Source organism: Populus trichocarpa, chromosome 6 (genome assembly GCF_000002775.5).
Source record: "Populus trichocarpa isolate Nisqually-1 chromosome 6, P.trichocarpa_v4.1, whole genome shotgun sequence".
In the NCBI taxonomy this organism is placed as follows: Eukaryota; Viridiplantae; Streptophyta; class Magnoliopsida; order Malpighiales; family Salicaceae; genus Populus; species Populus trichocarpa.
The window spans coordinates 4,228,919-4,250,396 of NC_037290.2; the positions used below are offsets into that span (position 1 = coordinate 4,228,919).

At 31.1% G+C, this 21,478-nt stretch overlaps 1 protein-coding gene across 1 annotated transcript; it reads right to left on the reverse strand.

Moving 5' to 3' along the window:
- Window positions 1-9,649: 9,649 nt before the first annotated feature.
- Window positions 9,650-11,373, reverse strand: LOC7474680 (uncharacterized). The gene is made up of 5 exons (XM_002308029.4): window positions 11,167-11,373; window positions 11,012-11,061; window positions 10,818-10,902; window positions 10,267-10,334; window positions 9,650-10,139 (listed from the first exon to the last, which is right to left on the reverse strand). The coding sequence occupies exons 1-5, from the start codon at window positions 11,225-11,227 to the stop codon at window positions 9,933-9,935; spliced, it is 471 nt and encodes a 156-aa protein (XP_002308065.3). The 5' UTR covers window positions 11,228-11,373; the 3' UTR covers window positions 9,650-9,932.
- Between the last annotated feature and the right edge of the window lie 10,105 nt (window positions 11,374-21,478).

The following is a 21,478-nucleotide window of genomic DNA, read 5'->3' on the forward strand; positions in this document are numbered from 1 at the left end:
CAGATTAACACAATGTTAGAGGACCAAATGAGAAGAAAACAAATTGAGGGATCAAAATGAAAAAAAAATCCGGCTTTCATTGTGTGAATCCACAATAAAAACTCTCACATGCTGCAGTAAATGACCGACACCTCTTGTTTTTTTTTTAAGATGGTTTATTTATTTATTTATTTGAAGTGAGGTTTGTTTGCATATAATCTACACTAAAGCTTTGTTTGGTAATATGACCAACCGCACACTATCAAACATATCAAACATGCATTAAGATAGCTTTGAAATCCAAGTTTATAGACTTACAAAACAAAGATTTCAATCCTTTTTAAATCCAAAAATAGAAAAGAAAAAAAAATTATATATACATCTAAGAACATTATAATTATAAAACACATTATAATTGGCCTACAAATTTAGAAAACTAAAAAAAATCTTTTTGAGTTCCGAACTATTTTTTCTCACATCTTTGAGGTATAAACTATATTTATTGAGTTATTCTTTTAAAGACAAAACATAGACATCAAAATCATTGAAAACATAGACATCAAAATCATTGTTGGTGGTGGCTGAAATTTAGTTTCAAGAGCTTTACCTCTCCCCTTTCTTTTCCAAAGATTATATCTCATTTCTTAGCTTTCAAGGATTAAAATGTAATAAAAATGAAGTTATGTATCGAAATATAAAACTCTAAAATAATAGAGACCAAATAATGTGTAGACTTAATTAAACTCTAGTGACCAAAATGAAGTTTTTAATCTGAAAATGAAAAAAAAAACTATGTTTTTTTCTTGTTTATTTTGTTCTCTATTATTTTAATTTTTTGACTATAACCTTAAATTCTATTCATGAAATTAATCTTTAATTTAATTGCATATTTTCTTAATACATTTTGTATACGCGAGGACATGTAACGAGAAGTAAATCCTAGAATTTAAAACAATGACAAGTAAAGCAATCATAGCAATGAAATAAAAACCATTAGATTTTCCAACTAAAGCAATCATAGCAATGAAATAAAAACATGTTTATCATTTTGAATGCCCTTTTTTTTAATTTGTTTTTTTTTCTTTAGATTAATTTTTTTATATTTTTAAATAATTTTAATGTACTAATATTAAAAATAAATTTTTAAAAATTAAAAAAATATTATTTTAATAAAATTTTAAATAAAAAACATTTTTAAAAAATCATTACAACAATACTAAATATCCTTATTATAATAATTGATCCAATTAAATTGATGGAGACCAAATACATCTATCTCGCTATAGCCCAATGACTAACAGATCATAATCAAATTGAAGAGGACTAAGGCCCACAAACCATGAGGACTCTACACCTGGGCTACAGTCATAGTGATTGACTTTATGCCCACTTAGGGTTTGTTTGGCAGTGTGGTTGCGGTTGCTTTTCAAATAGTTTTTCGTGTCAAAATACATGCCAATGATTTTTTTTTAAAAAAATCATTTTTGACATCAGCACATCAAAATGATTTGAAAACACTAAAAACATATTAATTTGAAGTTAATAAAAAAATAAAAAATTTTCAAATTTTATCAAAAACGCTTTTGAAACGCAAAAACAAACAGGCCTTTAGAATATGCACACACCTGTTTGTGTATTTTTATTTATTTATTTATTTATTTTAGCAATGACTGTGATTTTAGTGCATTCGATTTGAAAATATTTTTATCATCAAATAAAAAAAATAATTGTAATAATACACATATTGGTGGATTGGGATCTGATCTCTGAAATTAATACCTTCATATTGATTCCTTGATAAGATATATAGTGTTCTGTTGGTTGATTTTATGTTACTATTTTGCATGCAAAGGGGAAAAATGCATAGATTTCAAAATCTCAGCCCATACTACAGGTTTTTTTCCCCCATTTTATGTACCCATATCAACAGTTTAGTAGTAGATCATTTAGCCGTGCTAGGATGGATTTTTTTTAAAATATTGAAAAAAATATTTAGATATTATTAATATATTTTCAAGAAAGAAAAAAACTATGAAATTTAATTTTATATCAATTCAATATTGAGGGATAAAATTAAAAAAAAAAACTTGAGTCAACCCGATTTAACCCACTAAATCCTTAATTTGGATCATAAGACTGAGATAACCTCGTAGAAAACAAAAATAAATAAATTATGAAGTTATTTTCAATTAACCAAAATGATAAATGATGAAATTGAAAAAAAATTCAATTACAAAAAAAAATAAAGAACTCGAGTTAATCAGGTTAACTCGTAAAACCCGTGACTTAATTAGCTAATGAGATTGGAACAATCTTATAGAAAATAAACTGAAATAAATTATAAAATTCAATCGTTAGTAAAAGGTTGATTAAAATAAAATTAGAAATTATAAAATATTTTTCAAATAAACAATATTTTGTAATCTCAATTAGTTTCGTTTAATTAATTAATAATAACTAGATTTTATTGTCAATTTCGTGGTTCCATCATATACAACCCAACATAGAAGAGCTACCCGTTTTTGTTTTCTTTAACTATCCATGGTCCCTCGATCGAGAGAGGATCTTTCCCTATCCTAGCACGTGCTTGTTTTTGTTTTTTTTTTTTAAAAAAAAAGATTAAAGTCAACAGGATTGATTGAGTGATAATGTGTTTGATCCAAGGTTGTCAATTAATTCCGTTTCGGTAGGTGTTTCGTTTTTTTAATTGGAATGGAATGTTTAAGTTTCGGAGTGTTTCGGCGTGCCGTTTCGGGGTTGTACTGTTCATATATATATATATATATATATATATATATATATATATATATATTCAATAAACATAATTCAAATTCAAGATAAATTAATTATAAATTATGCAATACAAATACAATGCCAAACAAATATAATTTCTAAATTTAAAATATTTCTAAATAGTCAAGAATATTAAATAGATCTTTAACTTAAAGTAATTCAACTTAAACAAAATATTAAAATATTATGAAAGTAAAATGTTTTAACACAAATATTTTAAATATAAAGTTAGGTGAATGTTATCAAGGCTAATGGAATCTAAAGTATCCCTTGTTTTGCTCAAATTTCTACAAAGTATAAACATGAAAAAAAACAACATGAATATAAACTATATATATTAATGATAAATCTAATTTAAAAAATTTAATATCATTGTTAATGAAAATAGTAATAATAATTTTCAATATTATTATTAATATCATTGTTATTGAAAATAGTAATGAAAAAGAGCTTTTTATAATTGGATGATTTAATTAATTAAATTGAACAAGGTTCAATTTGATTCAATGACTTTTCAAGAGCGGAACGGAACATGTGGAATGAAACCGGAACGTTCCGGGCGGAATTTAGCCGAAAAATCCGGAACGGACCGAGATTTAAAATGAGATGAAATTTGTTCCGTTTTGTTTTGTTTTTTGAATTGGTACGGAATGTTTCGGCCATTCCGGGCGAAACGGAACGGAATTGACAACCTTGGTTTGATCACCTCATCAAGAGAATTTGACTTTGGATTATTGTATCTTAATTCTTGATTGGTGACAACTTTATATTTTATGTATTTTTATTTATACAAATATTTTAAACTTCATTTTCAAGATAGATATATGAAGATCTCTATACGTGTAAATGATATAGAGGCAATATGCTTGTCAAGAACCTAGGATAAAAGAAAATATAATTATAATAGAAAAAAAACAAAAAGATATTGTTTTATTCTTTTTCTTCCTATATTCATAAAAATTGAATTTGTGTCATAATTAATGAACTCATGTAATGTCTAATTTTTTTTAATGATAGGTTAAAATATTTATCAGTATTCTTAATTACAGGAATATCTTGCTAAAGGATTTAAGTTATTGCTCGAGAAATAAAAATTGAAATTCTTAATAGATGAGATTAATTCAGAAATATTTTATTTTAGTATTATAACAAATAGAATTACGTTGCTATTGCATTACACATCCGGTGATTGGATTTGGACGAGTGGGAGAGTTTGTCTTTATGCCAGATGCATATTTTTTGTATTTTCTACGGCAAGTTTATATATATATATATAATCTTTTTTGTTTCCTATTCTCTAGTCTGATCAGCTTCATGGCCTCTTGTAAATAATAATAAAAAAAAGTATACACTCCTGCCATGCAGTGAGCTGAATTTAAAATCATTTCATGCAACTTACAGGGTAACAGCTAGAACCTAGACAGCATCCACAAAGTGCTCATGATGATTCAATAATCATCAAAATCATAGTATAAGAACCTCTATAATATTATTAAACTACCATATCCTAGTGTACAAAATTTTTCCCAGCCCCAAAAAGCTCCAGCATTTCTGTAATCGTGCTAGCTCCTATCCACTTTAGTATCCTAAAAAACTGGTCTTTTTGTGGTGGTGGTACCTCTCGTATATCTACAGTACCCTTGCTAGCTAATTAAGCAAATGTACTTCTTGTGATTATGTAGTAACCAACAGCGAATTCCACAAAAGCTTCTAATTCTGAGATAACCTACTTTAGAGGTGGTGATAGTGATAGAAGCAAAGGTAGTTTATAAATCATTTCCTGTTGATTTCTGCAACAATTTTGGATATTAATGGATATGTGGTACTAGGAGAAAAATTAACTAGCTTCGTAGCATTGTTCTTTCGAGAAATGCTTAGCATTAATTGCTGATAGAAAATGAACTTTGTACTAAAAATTAATCTTGTAAAGAATAACTGTTTAATAAGCATCTTGGGAACAAGAGTGCTTTATAGTACATATGATCATCAAGGGTTTAAATCTCTAAAATCCATCAGCTCTTATACATGTCAGACTTCAAAAAGTACTTGCCAAGGACATGAAATAAAAGTCAGTCATATATTGTTGCTAGATAAGAGAAACTAATGGTGTCTCGGTTTGTGATGCCTAGGTCCACAGTAATCTTCATGAATTCTTGGTGACCAGTGATGTGAAGATTTCTTGGACACTGATCTAGAAAGTCTTTTCTTCAGGGTACTTGTACAATGCCCTTCTTTGCAAAGAATGACTTCTTCCCCAAGAACCCCAGTACTAATTTGCTTCAAAGAAGTGTTATCCTGATCAGCCTGCACATCACAAGAAATCCCATCAGAACTGAAGCTAATATGAAGAACTATAACTATTCCTTAATTTCAATGTATCATACAGTGTGTAAAGAACTGAATGCTCACCTGAACCTTTTGAGCTCCAACTTGCATGAACCCCTTTTCCAATCGAATCCCTACACCAAATAACAACTCATGTTAATTTAAACCATACAAGGAAAAAACAAGGTCTCTTCGGGCAACTTAACATGATTATGTTATCTTTGGCATATTTACCTTGAGCCTCTTGAAGGAGAAAGAGCATAAGCAGAAGAGAGACTACTAAAGAAGCCCTCATTTGGACAAGAGATTGAGAACAAGAGATTAGAGCAGTTAAGAGAAGGGAAAAGGATGAGCAGTTTTGGTATTTCTAAGGTCAGGTACAGAAGATACAGAATTAATGTGGGTTTGGTTTCTAAGTATCTCTTTTGAAACTTATAATTCCTTAGAGATTGTGCATGAATGGATTATAGCTAGCTACTATAGCAGGAGGGGTATAACAGGTTAATTATATACACGGTTTTTGGGCCCACAAAGCACGCAGTTCTCCAACATGAACTTTAATAAAATGGGGATTTTTCTTCCACTATCTTTTGTTTTTCCCTTGTCTTTCTAGTGTAAAGTGCAAAAGTTTGTCAAAGGAAATGACTAGTCATTGATTCATTAGGGCACCCTAATAAATTAATTCAGCAAGAAAAATAACAAGGTTAATGTGAGTACTCTTAATTTACTTATGAGTAGCTTGCTAGGGTTTTAAAGCTTATAATAACGGGGTCAATTATTTTCAGTATAAAATCTTATAATTCTATGTGTTGTTTTAGAGCAAACTACATTGAAATTGTTTACTTGGTGATGTACTGTTCGTTTCATTAATATTCATAGATCGATTTCCACTTGTAGAAGAATGCATATTATTACATTTACGTGTTTCAGACAAGAAAAAAACTTAAGGTGATTGATATATATGATCAGTACTATTTCTCAGTAAGTAAGTTTAATTAGGACTTAGGAGGGAAACTAATCAAACATTTGCTAGAAGAAAATTGAATTTGATCAGAATCGACAATCACTCAACTAATTAGTAGAACATGTTTTGAGTTTGCTAGGTTGACACAAAGACAGCACTACTGGTAAATTTTCTTGGGTTTACAACATGCTTGCTAGACAGTTTCCCTATCTTGTTATGCTAAATGGAAAGCTGACATTGGTAGTCATCGAGAAGAGTTTAAGCTAGCTAATAATAGAATATCCACAGCAGAAAAGATGGTATCACTTTTAGCAAAGCTCTATAATTGCAATAAACTATGCACTATATTTCCACATTCTTAATTAATGACAAGGAGCGAGTACTATCTACCTAGCTAGCTTTTAATTAACTCAAATCCAAATAATATATTAAGATTATTCCAGCATGACATTGCAGGGGGGCATGCAAGAGGTGATGTTACTTGGGAAACATTTCTTTAGAACTAATATTTAGTGCAGTGCAAGATCATCTCCTTTTGAGTTTTGAAGAACAAAAAAGAGTACAGTATCCAGCAATACCTGGGATTTGTCAATGAATACTATCTGTCAAAAGATATACAGTTCTCAATAAAGAAACAAAGTTAAAGTCACAAATTAGTGAGGATGGGATGGAAAAACAGATTATATATATATATATATATATATATATATATATATATATATATATAGAGAGAGAGAGAGAGAGAGATGTTAGAAAATGCTGAATTTGTAATTAATATATTTATCATCAAACAACATCGTATCAAGTCCCATGTCTGCATTATAAATACTGTCAAACGTAACCTAAAACAAACAGACACATCACACAGACATCGGTTAACCTAGAAAATAATTAGACGTCGCAGCATATATATGACAGGATCAAGAACACAAATAATCAACTAATAATTAATTAAGAGCACCATATATATGTCAGCTTGACAGGTCAAGTTTAAATATTGACCCTGTAAAACCAATATAAGCAAGCCAATTAATAGCTAAGAGTAGTTGTCATTTAGACAGCGGTTTTGCAATGGCTGATATCGCCACTGCTACAGTTTGTGCTGTGTTAAAAAGGGAAACAAGAAAATATGGTATTGTGTCATGTAGATGGATTGAAGAATTCACAAGGGGAAAAAAAAAGAATTGAAAAGAGTAAAACGGAGTACTAACAGCTTGTGCTAAGTCCAGTATGTTGGTAGAAAGAGCATTATAATCCAGCTCTTTTCAAAATAAAATCTAGGAGTGTGAACGAGGCAATCAAATATATATGACCTAGTTAAATGCATATCTATTAGTAATTCCAGAGAGTCGAACTTGAGTCTGATAGATCATTTTTTTTTATGCCGACTCAAGCTAAAAGAAACAAAAGAAATTGGGAAACATATATAAACTTTGATTTCAGAACGAAAGATACAAGGATATCTTGGAGTGCTGATGGGGGAATGATATTTTTTTTTTGGGACAAATAGGGTCAGAATTTTATGAATAAATAGAAAATAGAATTAGCACCAAAATCATCAAGACAAGCAAAGGCCAGAGTTGAGATTTGACACGAGGAATTCGATATGAGCTTATTCTTGAATGAGTTTCTACAAGTTTTCTACATGCCTTGCCTCTGTGTTAATGACAATACAATCGCGCAGCGTGTGAAATACAATGACTCGTGAAAGCTCATCCCCTTGAATTCACAGTCTCTCTAGCAGCTTAGGGGTCAAATTCTCATCACTCCCTTCCATTCTTGAGCTTAAGGATGAAGGAAACGAATATCTAGGAACTACTAACTTAAACCTGACAACCTGACGAAACCAGCTGCTCAACGTACCTAGCCATGCTTTAGGTCACAGCAAATTGCCACCAAGGCAAGGCAGTCCATATTCTAAAAGAATCACCAAGCATCCTAAAACAGCAGCGTTCAGTAAAAGCAAAAGGGCTTCTGAATTAACAAAAACATCTAGGCCGAGACATCAAATAATTAGGAATTGAGAAGAATATTTCCTTTCTTTCCATCCCTCTCTCCACAACTTAATAATATTTTATCTCTTTTTTCTTTCTTTTTCCCTTCCCCTCCAAGGTTATTCGGTCCAGCAAATTAATTAAAGACTAAATTGAAAAGTTATAGAACATTTAGGAATTGAAGTAGATAGATGGAAGGTAAAGATTGTTGCTGCGTGAAATATACTTGCTAGCATGTAAACCAGCCTGCCATTTATGGCAACGCATAAGGAGTCTTCAAGGTTTCTACGGCCTTTCAGTTTCTTGATGTTATTGAATTTATCAAGATATTTTTTATCTTACGAGACATGGTCTGATTGATTGGAGTTCTGATAGCAATCCAGTGGCCTATCCTTTTTTTTTCCCCTCCTCCCTCGATTTGCTCACCGATCATTTTTTTCTCTCATGCTTTCCTGCTGTTCGGTTTCTTTGATGCTCCGACTTTGCTGGGAGGGCTGTTTAAAATTGGGCTAAAGGCCCAACTGCCCCACGCATGCATTTTTTATTTAAAATCACGTCACCTATAATTGAAAAGGGCTGTTTAAAATAAGAAAATTCTTAATAATGTAACTTTAAGTGAGAATTTCTAATAATTATTATTTTTAAGAGCTATATATATATACATTTATTTATTTAAAACTTGAAATATATTTCAATTTATGACTTACTATATATATATACTTAAATCTAGTAAAAATTCAAAAAAATATATTTATAAAAATTATTTAAAAATAAAACATGCATATTGAATAATTAAACATCCAATTGTTTTCATTTACAGTAACTTTAAACACTCTATTAAAAATCAGAAAAAGGGTTAAATAATACATATGCGAAGCTCTAAATGCACTAAACTAATGTAAGAAATGCGTTTTTAGATTATTTTTAAAAAATAATATCAACAATTGAAGTATAAACTTGTAAGAGAATACGATGTTGGATCGAATAAGACAATTACCTAAATGCATTCCCTAATTCTGTTTGAATTTCATGGTTCCCCGCGATCTCGGCTCTGTTGGGCCACAATCCTACACGACCCAACAGGCAACATGTGAGCCCGCATGCAAAAGTGACAAGTCATACAGGGCATTCAATAAGTGAAACATGGTGGACCCAGCCCAGAATCCCATTTGCCTAGAAAGGGAACACCCACAGAGCTCTTGGCAGCTTACCTATGGTCACACCTCCTTCATTAAATATGTCGGCCTTTCTACTGTGTTTTGTTTTTTTTTTTTTTCTAGTTTCTCATACCCTTTGTGCTTTAATGACCTATGGTGCCTAAATTGGAGTTATATAGTATAGGATCCTCGCTAGCACATGCTTCCAATACAATATTTTGATCTTTTTGGGTGCCACTTTTAAGATTTCCTTAGCTGAATTACTTGGTTATATATTAGTAGTTTAGCCCAGTTTAAAAAGTTGATAAATTTATTATTTAATCCGAGTTTAAAATTAGATTCAGGGGCAATTAATTTTCATTAATTAGTTTGTTACCTGTCCTCTGTCCGAGGCTCCAAGGCATCTAAGAAATCAAAAAAAGCACAGACGCTTGACATGCATTGAAACGATATGATATTATTTTATCCTTTCATGTAACTTCAAGGGTTACAAAGCCTAGTCAGCTTCCACAATGTGCTCATGATGATTCAATAATCATCAACATCATGGTATAAGAATCTCTATAATATTAATAAAATAGGATATCTTATGTACAAAATCATTCCTAGCTAACCCTAAAAACCTGCAGCATTCCTGTAATGCTGTTTAACTTCTATCCACTTTATTATATCCTAATCAAGAAGCCTTTAATTCTCTCTTCAGTGCTGTACCTACTATACTTAGTTGTGTATCGGAGGCTTTCGCCTTGCTGGAGAATAGTCCATTTCAGTCAAGTCCATAATTTCCTCGTAATGATCCTTGGTAACTCGATGCTCAGAATTCGGCGAAGAATTAACAGATAATTTTTCATTTTCTCCTACTATTTCTCCATTAGTTGATCTCCCCTTGGATATGTGGTCAGCTTTATTTTCTCCATTCTTCTCATTCTGTAGTACAGTCATATAAAGAGAGTAAGAAAGATAAGCTGGAGGTCTTATTATTCATTCCCTATTTACCTAAGCAAATTTAATTAGTTATTATTGCAAACTATAGAGTTTCGACGCAATAACCAACCTTAGAGATGGTGATAGTAGTACTGCTAGAAGTAGTGGTTGTCACAGCAATAAGTTTCCTATTCATTCCTGCAAAAATAGATATGGAGAATGATTTACGATATACTTATGATTGGATGAAATGGGACCAACAGTTTGATCCATTTCTCGTTATTCATGAAGTTTCTACTCAAACAAGAACCCCATTTAAGGATCGAAGTTAATTAAATCGGTGAGAAGATTGAAGAATGACAGTTTTATAATATGTTTCTTGGGGATAAATTTGCTTTAGAGAATACTAGTAGTACATGATCAAGGGCTTAAATCTTCTAAAACCCAGAAGCTAGCTCTCATGTCAGAATCTCAGCTAAAAAAGAAAGAAAAAGAAAAGGCATTAGGAGTACTAATTGCCATGGACATGAACTAAAGGGCAGTCATAATTAGAGAGAAGAGAGAATTAATGGTGTTTAGGTTTGTGATTCCTAGGACCATAGTAATCTTCATGAATGCTTGGTAACCAGTGATGTGACGATTTCTTGGAAACTGATTTAGAAACTCTTTCCTCCATGGTACCTGTACATTGCCCTTCTTTGCAGAGAATGGCTTCTCCCAGTACACCACCATCATTACTTTTTTCTTTCGAAGGACTCTTCTCCGCCTGCACATTAATTACTTTCCATCAGAACTGAAGGTAAATTAAAAATAAGTAAAAATATTCATTTGAATACATCACAATGGATGATCAAGATGCTGAACATGCAACCCACCTGGACCTTTTGAGCTCCAACTTGCTTGAATCCTTTTTCTAAACGAATCCCTGCAAAAGATTAATAACAACAGATGTTAAAACCTGATGATATAAAATGCAAAAATAAGACTCTTTGCCAACTTGAAATGATCGATATTCTTAGCACATATATACCTTGAGCCTGTTGAAGGAGAAAGGACAAAAGCAGAAGAGAAACTACTACAGAAAGCCTCATTTGGAGAAAAGATTTCAAACAAGAGATTAGAGCGAGGGAAGGGGAAGGATATGATCGGTTTTGGTACTTTCAAGTCAGATATAGAAGAAGAGACAGAACTAATGTGGGTTTTTCTTAATGTTTGCTTATAATTCTTTGCAGAACTTTTGAGTGGATACTGTGAATGAGTGTTAGATGTATATATAGAGACAAAGCTTTTGAATTGTTCTGCCACTTCCTTTTGTTTTTTCTTTGGCGATATTTGGACTGCGGTTTTACCGTACTTTTCTAAATTTTTATTTTTTATTTTTAAATTTATACTTTTAGACGTTTTTTAATTATTTTGATGTGTTTATATTGAAATAAAAAAATATATTATTTTAATTTATTTATAAACAAATAAATATTTAAAAAATCATGAATAGCAAAAATCTTTAAGAGTAAAGTGCAGCTATTTATCAAAGGAAATGACTAATCACTTACTCATTAGGGCAATCTACTATCTTAATTCAGCAAGGAAAAAGCGAAGGCTTGTGGGACTAGCTTGGTTTAACTACGAGTAGATGGGGTTAATTTAAAAGCCTATGGGGTTAGATTTGTAATTTCAGAAGACGGCTTCTCCATTTTTTCCTCTTGTCACTTTCAACCCTTTTTTCTTTTTCTTCCCATTGAAAGTGTTAAGAGTTGTTTAGCATCTTATATTTCTTGTATACTTAAATGTATTTTTTTTCCATGTCATTCATTAAATAAATCTTAAAAGCATGTTTGTTCCAAAAATAAGGTTAAATTCGAGAAGAATGGAACTTGAAGATTGGTCAAATGGTTAGGGTACAATACACTATCTCTTTAGCTATGAAATTCAAATCTTATGTCAAATCACGAGAAATAAAATTTCATAAATTGTCTAATTTCCTCTAAACAACTTACCTTTTCTTGTCAAAATAATATATATATATATATATTAGAGAATAATATAAACCATATTTTGAAACCTCACCTAACAGTTTAAGCTATTGGGTTAAGATGGTTTTTTGACATGGTATCAGAGCCTTGATGACCAAGCGGTCATGAGTTCGAATCTCATCATCCCCATTTATTTGATAAAAATTAAGTACAAGGTAATGTAGGTATGTTCAAGTTTCAAGCTCAAAGGGCTTTCACTTGAAAGAGTATGTTAGAGAATAATATAAATCATATATTGGGTAGAGAATAATATAAATCATATCTTGGGATCTCACCTAACACCTTAAACTATTGGATTGAGATGGTTCTTTGGCAAATGGAATTCAATGTAAAGAGACACGAGTAGTCATTTTCTTTTGTCACATCTCACTGTATTTTTGTAAACCACGCGTGCTTGATGCTGCTGTTGTTCTATATATATATTAGATTGTGATATTGCAAGATTTTTTCATTTCTTCTTCTGTGTAATGGTATCTCCTAGGATATTTGGATTGCTATAAACATGAGGAACTAAATTGGAATAGCTCATTCTTAATTCATCGTTTGATATTATAAGTAAGAAACTTCAATAATAAATTCTTCTATACAGATTTAAATCTATTAATAAATTAGAATACATTCTATTTTGAAGTAACTGATATTTTAAATTATTTTTATTTTGTTTTTCTTGTTGTTTTTTATTAGATTTGGTTTGATTTATATTCTTTGAAACTTCTTTTTTTTTTCACATGGCCATTTATTTAATGACACCAGAACTTCAATAATACATTGTTTTTTTTAAAAAAAAAGGTGATATTGCAAACAAGTGCTCAAAAGAAATGTAACTTTTAGAAACTAGTTAAAAGTAGGTAAACTAGCACAGCTAGACTTCTTTTTTGTGCATTTCTGGACCTGCCCCCTACTCCTTTACTGTAGAATGAGGATATCTTGAGAATTCTCTTTCAAATTTTGTCTCATCGAGCACAACTTGTTCTTCCCAAATGCACGCTACCACTCCATTACATGAGTAATTTTTGTCCCATTGTGTTTTAGGTCTCGTTATTTCGGATTAGACTAAGAATTGGATTGGCAATTTGGTAGCACTACTATCACCATCATTTGCATGCATATATCTTCTAGATCTTAGCCACTAAGCCCTATATCCCCATAGACGATTGATCAGATCATCATATGGCTAGAGCCATAGGTAGCTAGTTTCCCTCTTGAGTGATTGATCCATATCAGATTGCTAATTATATTTAACGCATGCTGGCTTTCGATGATAGGATGATAATTGTAAATGACATGGCTGATTTTGAAAGAGATGGGACGTCTTGATGAATCTATTCTGTATGCATGAATTTTGTAGTCATTTTTTTTTTGTTCTTTGAAAACTCTCATCAGCATTAGAAATTTTTAGTTGACCTCCCTTCAAGGATCGTGATTTCAGTAGTCACGGGATTCTATTTATTCTACCTTTTTTATTCTCTTATAAATTATGAAAATATAGATATATATTATTTTTAATACAATACTTACAGTCATGATTGGAATCTTTGAATTGAATTTAATTTAAACTTTCAATAAAATTTCATGTTTAAAATTATTTTAAATTTTAAAAATTTAATTCTAAATAAAATTCAATCTCTAAAAACTATACAAAAATAAAATAGAAATCAACTTCTTTGATTTATAATTTTTTTTAAAATGTTCATTGTAAACTACATGGCTGATTTTGAAAGAGACGGGCCATCTCGATGAATCTATTCTGAACGCATGAGTTTTGTAGTCATTTTTTTTGTTCTTTGCTGGACCTTCTTCGGGAAACTTTTTAGTTTTTTCTCCGTGGTAATCATATGATATGACATTGTTTAAGGTTGCAAATTATTCTTCCATATCGGTATTTACTAGCAGATCAATTTCGTCCACAAAGAACGATAGAAGGGTTGTAGAGAATATGTTTAGGAGTTTGTCCTTTATTGTCAATTGAACAAGGGTAAACTAATTAATCTCATGCACCTTAAAATTTGTCTGAACATGTATATACTTGTCGGTGTTCAATTTAGTTGCTCTCATACATTTGTGTGGAGATTCTACAGCAATGAAGATGGTCAAAATTATATATATATATATATATATATATATATATATTTGGAAGATATGAAAAATATAATTATAACATAAGCTAAATAGCTTGAAGAAATCATTGTAGATTAAGAGATATTTTACTGTGAATTGTAAAAATAGTTTCACTTTTAATTTCTCATCTTTTTACGAGCAGATAAACATTTCTTTAATTTTCTTCCACGGGAGTAGCTAGGTTTTTTTTTAATTTTCAAGTACAAGCAAATAATGCTTTTAGCCTCGGAAAAGATAAAAAAAAAACTTTGCCTTTAAGGGTATTTTGGTATTTTTATAATGATATTTTGTGTAATTAAAAGGACCATTAAAGCGTTTTAATATTTTTACATCTCTGTCAAACCTAACACGCCTGGGTCTGGCATGGCTGGCAGACTCGATTCACTAGGGTCTGACATAATTGCTAGACTCCAGGCGCTTGGGTCTGCTAGGCTCAACTACCGTGAGTCAGACATGGTTGTCAAACCCAAACACCTTGGGTGTGGCATGATTGCCACACTCACGCACCTTGGGTTTGACATGGTTTTCCAAACCCAAGCCGTTTGTGTCTGGTATGGTGGTGGTTGTTATTATTATTGTTGTTGTTGTTGCTGCTATTATTTGTATTATTAGTATGATTATTGTTGTTGTTATTGTTATTATTATGATTATTCAAGTAAACTGAGGCCAGACATATTTGTCAGACCCAAGTAATGTGGATTTAAAAATTATTTATAAACGAAGTATAAATAATTTATAAACAACAAATCATCACAAAAATCTAATTTAATGTTTTAGATCTAAAAACTCAAATCATATATTCCCATTGAAATAATTCATTTTTTTATGTTTATGAATTTGTTATTCCTTCAATAGAAATTCTATCTTCTTTTTTTTTTTCTCGTTTTCAATTTTTTTTAACTCAATGCCTAAGTCTGGCATGATCCAAGCACTTGGGCTTGATAATCATGTCAGACTTACGCTGCTTGGGTTCGGCGGCCATGCCATACTAAAAAACCTTGGGTCTGGTCGATATGTCAGACCCAAGACCCTTGGATTTGACAGATTTCCAGACCCATGAGACTTGGGTCTATTTAAAATAAAAAAAAACCTTCTTTGCAACATAAATTCACATAAAGGGTTTAGGCATACATGATAAAAAGTTAAAAAACTACATAAACTGTATAATGAAACTAAACACATATAGCCCAGTATTGTTAAAAAAATATATGAAATAATATCGTCGTCAGTGAAAAATCACAAACGACCACCCATTAAATAAATGTTTTTTTGCAATGAGTTTGAGTAAAATTATATATATATATATATAAAAAATACAAGTTCATAAAAAAAAGAGAAAAAAAGATAAGAGAGAATTTATATTGAAGCAATAACAAATTCATAAAATATAAAATAAACTATTTCAATAGAAAGATATGATTTTAACTTTTAGATCTAAAACATTACATTAGATTTTGATGATGATTTGTTGTTTATAAATAATTTCTGGACTTGAATTTATGTTTAGGATACTTCTAAGATAATTTAAAAAAATTTTATATATAAAAAAAAAAAAAAATAATTAGAATTTCTGTTTAGGATACTTCAAGGATAATTTACATATTTTTTATATAAAAAATAAAAAACATTTATAAAAATAATCAATTAAAATTTATATTTAAAATACTTCAATGATATTTTAAACGTTTTTTTTTATAAAAAATAAAAAATTATAAAAAAATTAATTAGACATGACTGTCTTGGTTTGCCATGACTGCAAGATCCAAGGCACTTAGGTCTATGGTCTATGGGTCTGGCATGACCATTAAATCTAAGACTCATGAGTCTAATATAGCTACGAGATCCAAGTTACTTGGATCTAGCATAATAGACTTGTATGTCTTACCATCCTCTGTATATTAAATAAGTTGGTTTTTATCCACCTTCACTTTCATTTTTATAAAAACAAAATTTCTTCCATACAGAATGGGAAAAGTAATAAATGGAGAGTAAAAAGGAGTTTCTTCCATTTGCAAAGGCAAGAAAATAAAGTAAAAGACGAAACCAGTAAAAGACAAATGGAGAAACAGTCGTGGCATCAGCAATTGAGAGATCGAACGTCGAGGGTCATGAGCCAATGGCCCAATATGTTGAAGAGGGAACAAGGAGTTAATGTGACTGGTGACAGACAAGGCTGAAAGTCACCACCAATTGTCTGATCACATATCACAACTTGGCCAATTTGGTCCGCTTGATGCTCAAATGGGTGGGCAATCCACGTGGACGTCCACGTCCAAGGGCCCCGTAATGTATGGCGTGGCAAGACATTTTGCCACGTGGTCAATGCCGGTTCACGAGGTGTGCTCATGCTTTGAACAGCAAATAAACATCTCGAGGGCTACTGTGTCCCATACTGCTGGTGTGGGTCCACTTTCATTTATTACAATCACGGGCTGTAGCTGAGACGGATCCTAAAAATTGGTCAGGGTAGACGCACGAGGCACATCCATCTTCAGTTTCTTTTACTTCACTTTCTTTATTTTTCCTAAAAAACAAATTGGGGTGTTGTGAGAAAAAAATAAATAAATTCAAGATCATATAAGGAAAATTATCAAAACCTAAATGAGGATTGAAAATACTATAGATGCATACTCATTGGCATTGTTTACTGTAGAGGTGTAAAGATGTATTTGTCATTTTCACAAAAAAAAAACTTAAAACTAGTTATTATGGGTATTAAGGTTTTTTTACATGACACATTAGTCATTATCAAATTGATCAAGAGTAAGTATATCTTTTTTTATTTTAAAAACACGGTGAAAACACCAAAGTACTTTTAAAAATAAAAAACTCAATACTGGCAACAAAGGACAATTTGATATTTTTATCATTTAAGATATAAAGTAATTTTATATTTCTTTAAATGTAAAAAATAATAAAAAGCATAGTGACACGATCCAAATACCATTGGAAGTTGAAAAATTAAAACTAGCTACAAGGGTTTTTTCATCTTTTCACAAAGGTTTTTTTTTTGTTATTACCATGTCAGCTTAGAGATAATTTGGTATTTGACTAAATATAAAAAAACGACAGGTGCATGAGAGACATCCACGCACTTCAAATGATGAGCACAAAGCCTCCTTGCGTAATAAAAAAGCCCTTTTATCGTGTCGTTAGAAGTACAACCATGTTCACTACCAAAAAATTAGCAAATACAAATGAAAATACCGACAAAATGTTTTCATCGGTAAATTAGAGTACATTTTACCAATAGAATATACCCTCGTAATATCTATCAGTAAACACCGATAAAAATATTTTATCAATATATACAGAGAGAATTACACACATATAAATCTCTTATGTTGTAGGCAAGGCTTGTCAATTCATACATTCTACAATTACTGATCATTGGAGTATCGTTAAAATAATACCATGGTATCTTAAGCAAACTACAAATCATGGTCTGGTTCTCACTTGTGGCAACATACTCATATTCAAGCCTTTTCAGATGTTGATTGGACAGGTTCAACTGATAATAGATGCTCTAACAATGGTTCTCGCATTTTTCTTGATCATACTCTTATTTCTTAGAGCTTTTGTAAGCAACCCACAGTCACTCGATGTAGTGCTGAAATTGAATATCAAGTTATATCCAACACTATTATTGAAATTAATTGAGGTGCGCGCAAGCTGATCCGGATACTCACGTTAAACTAAAAAAAAAATTATATGGATTTAATCTCTCTTACATGAAATTGGTTTTCCCCTCTTCTTTTCACCTCCTATTTGGTGTGACAACATCATCATTATTACCTATCTTATTATCAATTCAGTGTTTCATACTCCTACAAAACACATTGAATTCATCTTTCACTTTGTTTGTGATCTAGTTGTCTCTAATGCTCTCCACGTTAAATTCATTTTCTCGCGGGATCAACTTGTAGATACACTTACCAAACCACTGCAGATCCCTAGGTTCAGCCTTCTACGAACCTCTCTCAATCATCATCAGCTGTAATCAAGCACTAACTCCAACACCAAGTCTGCAAACAACACCATCAAAGATCAAGCACTAATCCACCAAGAGCAATCTTCTTAATTAATATTCAAGTCAGCCATAAATCATACAAATGACAACAAAATCAAATCTTCAGGAGATGATATTCAAAGTTGAAAACAATATTCATAGCCTTAGTTCATGCAGTGTAATTATGATTTAAATTTCAAAAAATATATATCATGTATAGAATACTGATGTAACAAATTGGACTATAAATAGCAATGTCTAATGCATGCAAAATAACATTGAAATTATTTCCTAAATATTGATTTTCGTATAGGCACCACCATTAATTACATTTTTTTATTACTATTTCCAACAAATAAACTTCTATATACCCTTTTTAGCGTACTTTTTTTTCTCGCGACATAGCTAGCTAGTATTTCATGTTTTACAAGCAGACATTGTTGACCAGTATGCTTGAGTGTGCTTGCAGATCTATATCTGTGAATCTGAATTATTATACTTGGGGTCTCTAAGGTCATGATCTGCTTAAAAATCCCTTTAATCTAAGTTGTTCCAAATAAAAAAAAACCGAGTCAAATTAAAAAAAAACTGAGTCAAATAAAAAAAACCAGTTTTTATTCTAAAATAACATAACCAAACCGAAACCGGTTGGTTTAAACCGGTTTCGGTTAAAAAAAAAGATTTTGTTACTTTTTTGATAAAAACCGAACCGAACCGAAAATAATCACCCTTATATTTTGGGTCCCTAAAGTCAAGATCTGCTTAAAATCCCTTTAACTTGAGGTGTCCCTAGCTCTCGGAAAATGAAGAGACGTTGTTCCATTGATACCAACCTCTATGCAAAGAACATGCCGGTGTAGCAGTAAATGGGCACCAGAGGCAAATAATTCAACACACCCCTTCCTTGAAAACATGTCTTCCACAAGAACTTGTGTGAATGTTCTTACATGCTATTAATTTTCTGGTCTCTAATTTGTTTTGTTACACGATTTTCTCCTGAATCTTCATTGAAATGTTTTCAAATTCAGAGAAAATGCTCATATGCATGATAAAGTTGACTTGAATAATTAAGAGCCCTGTGGACTTTAGGATGGCCCGAATTTATAACCTGGAGAATTTTTATTAACTTTGTCCTTGAAAATGAAACGTTCCACTGCTTTTATTGATGCACATGCATCCTTGAAAATGATGGCAGGGCAACAGAGAGAACAATTAGCTAGCCTCTGCTCCGCCAGTATCAACTGTTCTTTATAGTCATTGCTTATATACCAACTTTGTCACAAAATTTACTTATATACAAGTGAAAATAAAATGACCAAAAAAAAAAAATATTGTTAATTGTGTTCATGATCTTTATTTCCAACTCACAGGGTGAAGTTCAGTACTGTATGAAAATATGTCTTCGACGCATACAATAAGTCACTCGTGATTCATATTTGCATTTGTGTGTATTTTATTTGTACATTATTTTCGTTGAAAAAACACTAATCTTAATATGCATTTGTCTCGTATCAATAAATTAAATGCAACCATATTAGATATTCCTAATTTGTATGTACATGCATGTTATGTTGCAGAGGGACTTAAATTTTTGTAAAAATATAAAAATAATAAAGGTCTAGAAAACTATGTTATTATCATTAAACTTGATAATACAATTGTTTTAAGTTTTTCTCATTAAGATATATTTTTCTATTAACGTATCTCTTGTTATTATTATTAAACCAGAAAATACAATTATTTTAAATTTTTTCATCAAGATAAATATTTCTATGAACGTATCTATTGTTTATATTGACCAACACAATGTTTTTATCATTATTAAAGAATATTAACAAATAATCTCAAAATATTATGTCTATATTTTATATAATCAAAAGCTAAAAAGAATATAAATATAATAAAATAATGTTTAAAATCTATTTACAAATTTTAATCATAAAAAACCAATCTCAATCAAATCTTCATGAATAATTTATTATTAGTATTATATATTATTTTTAGATCAAATACATAATACATGCTATTTAGTTGAGCATGAGTTGGATAGGACTCAATTCATTTTAAATTCGAAGTAGCTAAAGGTTTAATTTGACTAAAAATAAAGAGTAATAGAGTAGTAGTTACCCCCACAGATGTAATTCAAAAGCAGACTGAGATATCCCAAAGGGAGCTATAACTGGCACATAAATCGAAAACACATAACTGAGAATTAATTTTCTTCGCCGGAGTACAGTTGCAACATCATCAGCTGTCTCTACTCTCTAGGTCTTGCACACGTTATTAGAAGAAAATCCCACGACGAGAGATGCATGAAACAAATTATGCGTCTAGTACAACGTCCCCACATCCTTTACAACATGAACATGATCGTCAACGCAAGGGGAGGAACCCATCTTCTCATACACAAGTAAACAAAATTCCATGAGGCACAGACGTTGAATTTTTTGTTAACCTGTCTCACAAAGTATATATGCATGCAAGGCAAACAAATCTTTCCGTGCATATATATCTTTGACAACACAAAGATATAAATTGGTCCTGTTGTATCTTCACACTGTCTATACACATTCTTTTGATTTTTTTTTTTATTAACGTCGGTGTCCGGATCAACTTGCGTGTACTTTAATTAATCTCACGGATCCTAAAATTAACAATTATGTAAACTTTGAGTGACATTAAAAAACTCAAACTTGTAATTATTAAAACACAAATCTAAAATCTAATAAGTTACTCATGGTAATACACATCCTTATTGTTCAGTACTTCTATGCTTTCCCATTCCGATGTGTGAAAACCTTCACATGCATGTTCTTGTGCTAACACCTTCACATGGGCATGAGCCCCGCCAGCAGTGGCTGCTCGTGACCAATTAATTCAATAGGGTTAGGATGGTTCGTCAAGATTTGCCATCAAATTCACCGACCATTTGATTAGACTTGATCCCGTCTATGAAGTGCCATGTATACATACATGTCTTTGAGAGACATGACTTCACTTGATGTGCTTGACAGTTTAACCTATATTTGAAGTCAATGTGGTGGCTCTTCGCACCGTCTCACCAACTCTTCTAGTTTTTTTTTTTCTTTTTTTTTAAATAACCCACTCATCTAGCTAGTTGAGTCAAGGTTGGAATTATTTTTTTCACAAAGTCATTTTATATACTTCAACTGAGCGAGGAG

What these genes read in the sequence shown, in the direction of transcription:
- LOC7474680 (XM_002308029.4), bottom strand. Translation starts at nt 11,227, where the DNA reads ATGAGGCTTTCTGTAGTAGTTTCTCTTCTGCTTTTGTCCTTTCTCCTT. An exon ending in TCTCCTTCAACAGGCTCAAG is followed by an intron (nt 11,062 to 11,166) that starts GTATATATGTGC and finishes AATCTTTTGCAG; the next exon opens with GGATTCGTTTAGAAAAAGGA. An exon ending in CTACTATCACCATCTCTAAG is followed by an intron (nt 10,140 to 10,266) that starts GTTGGTTATTGC and finishes ACTGTACTACAG; the next exon opens with AATGAGAAGAATGGAGAAAA.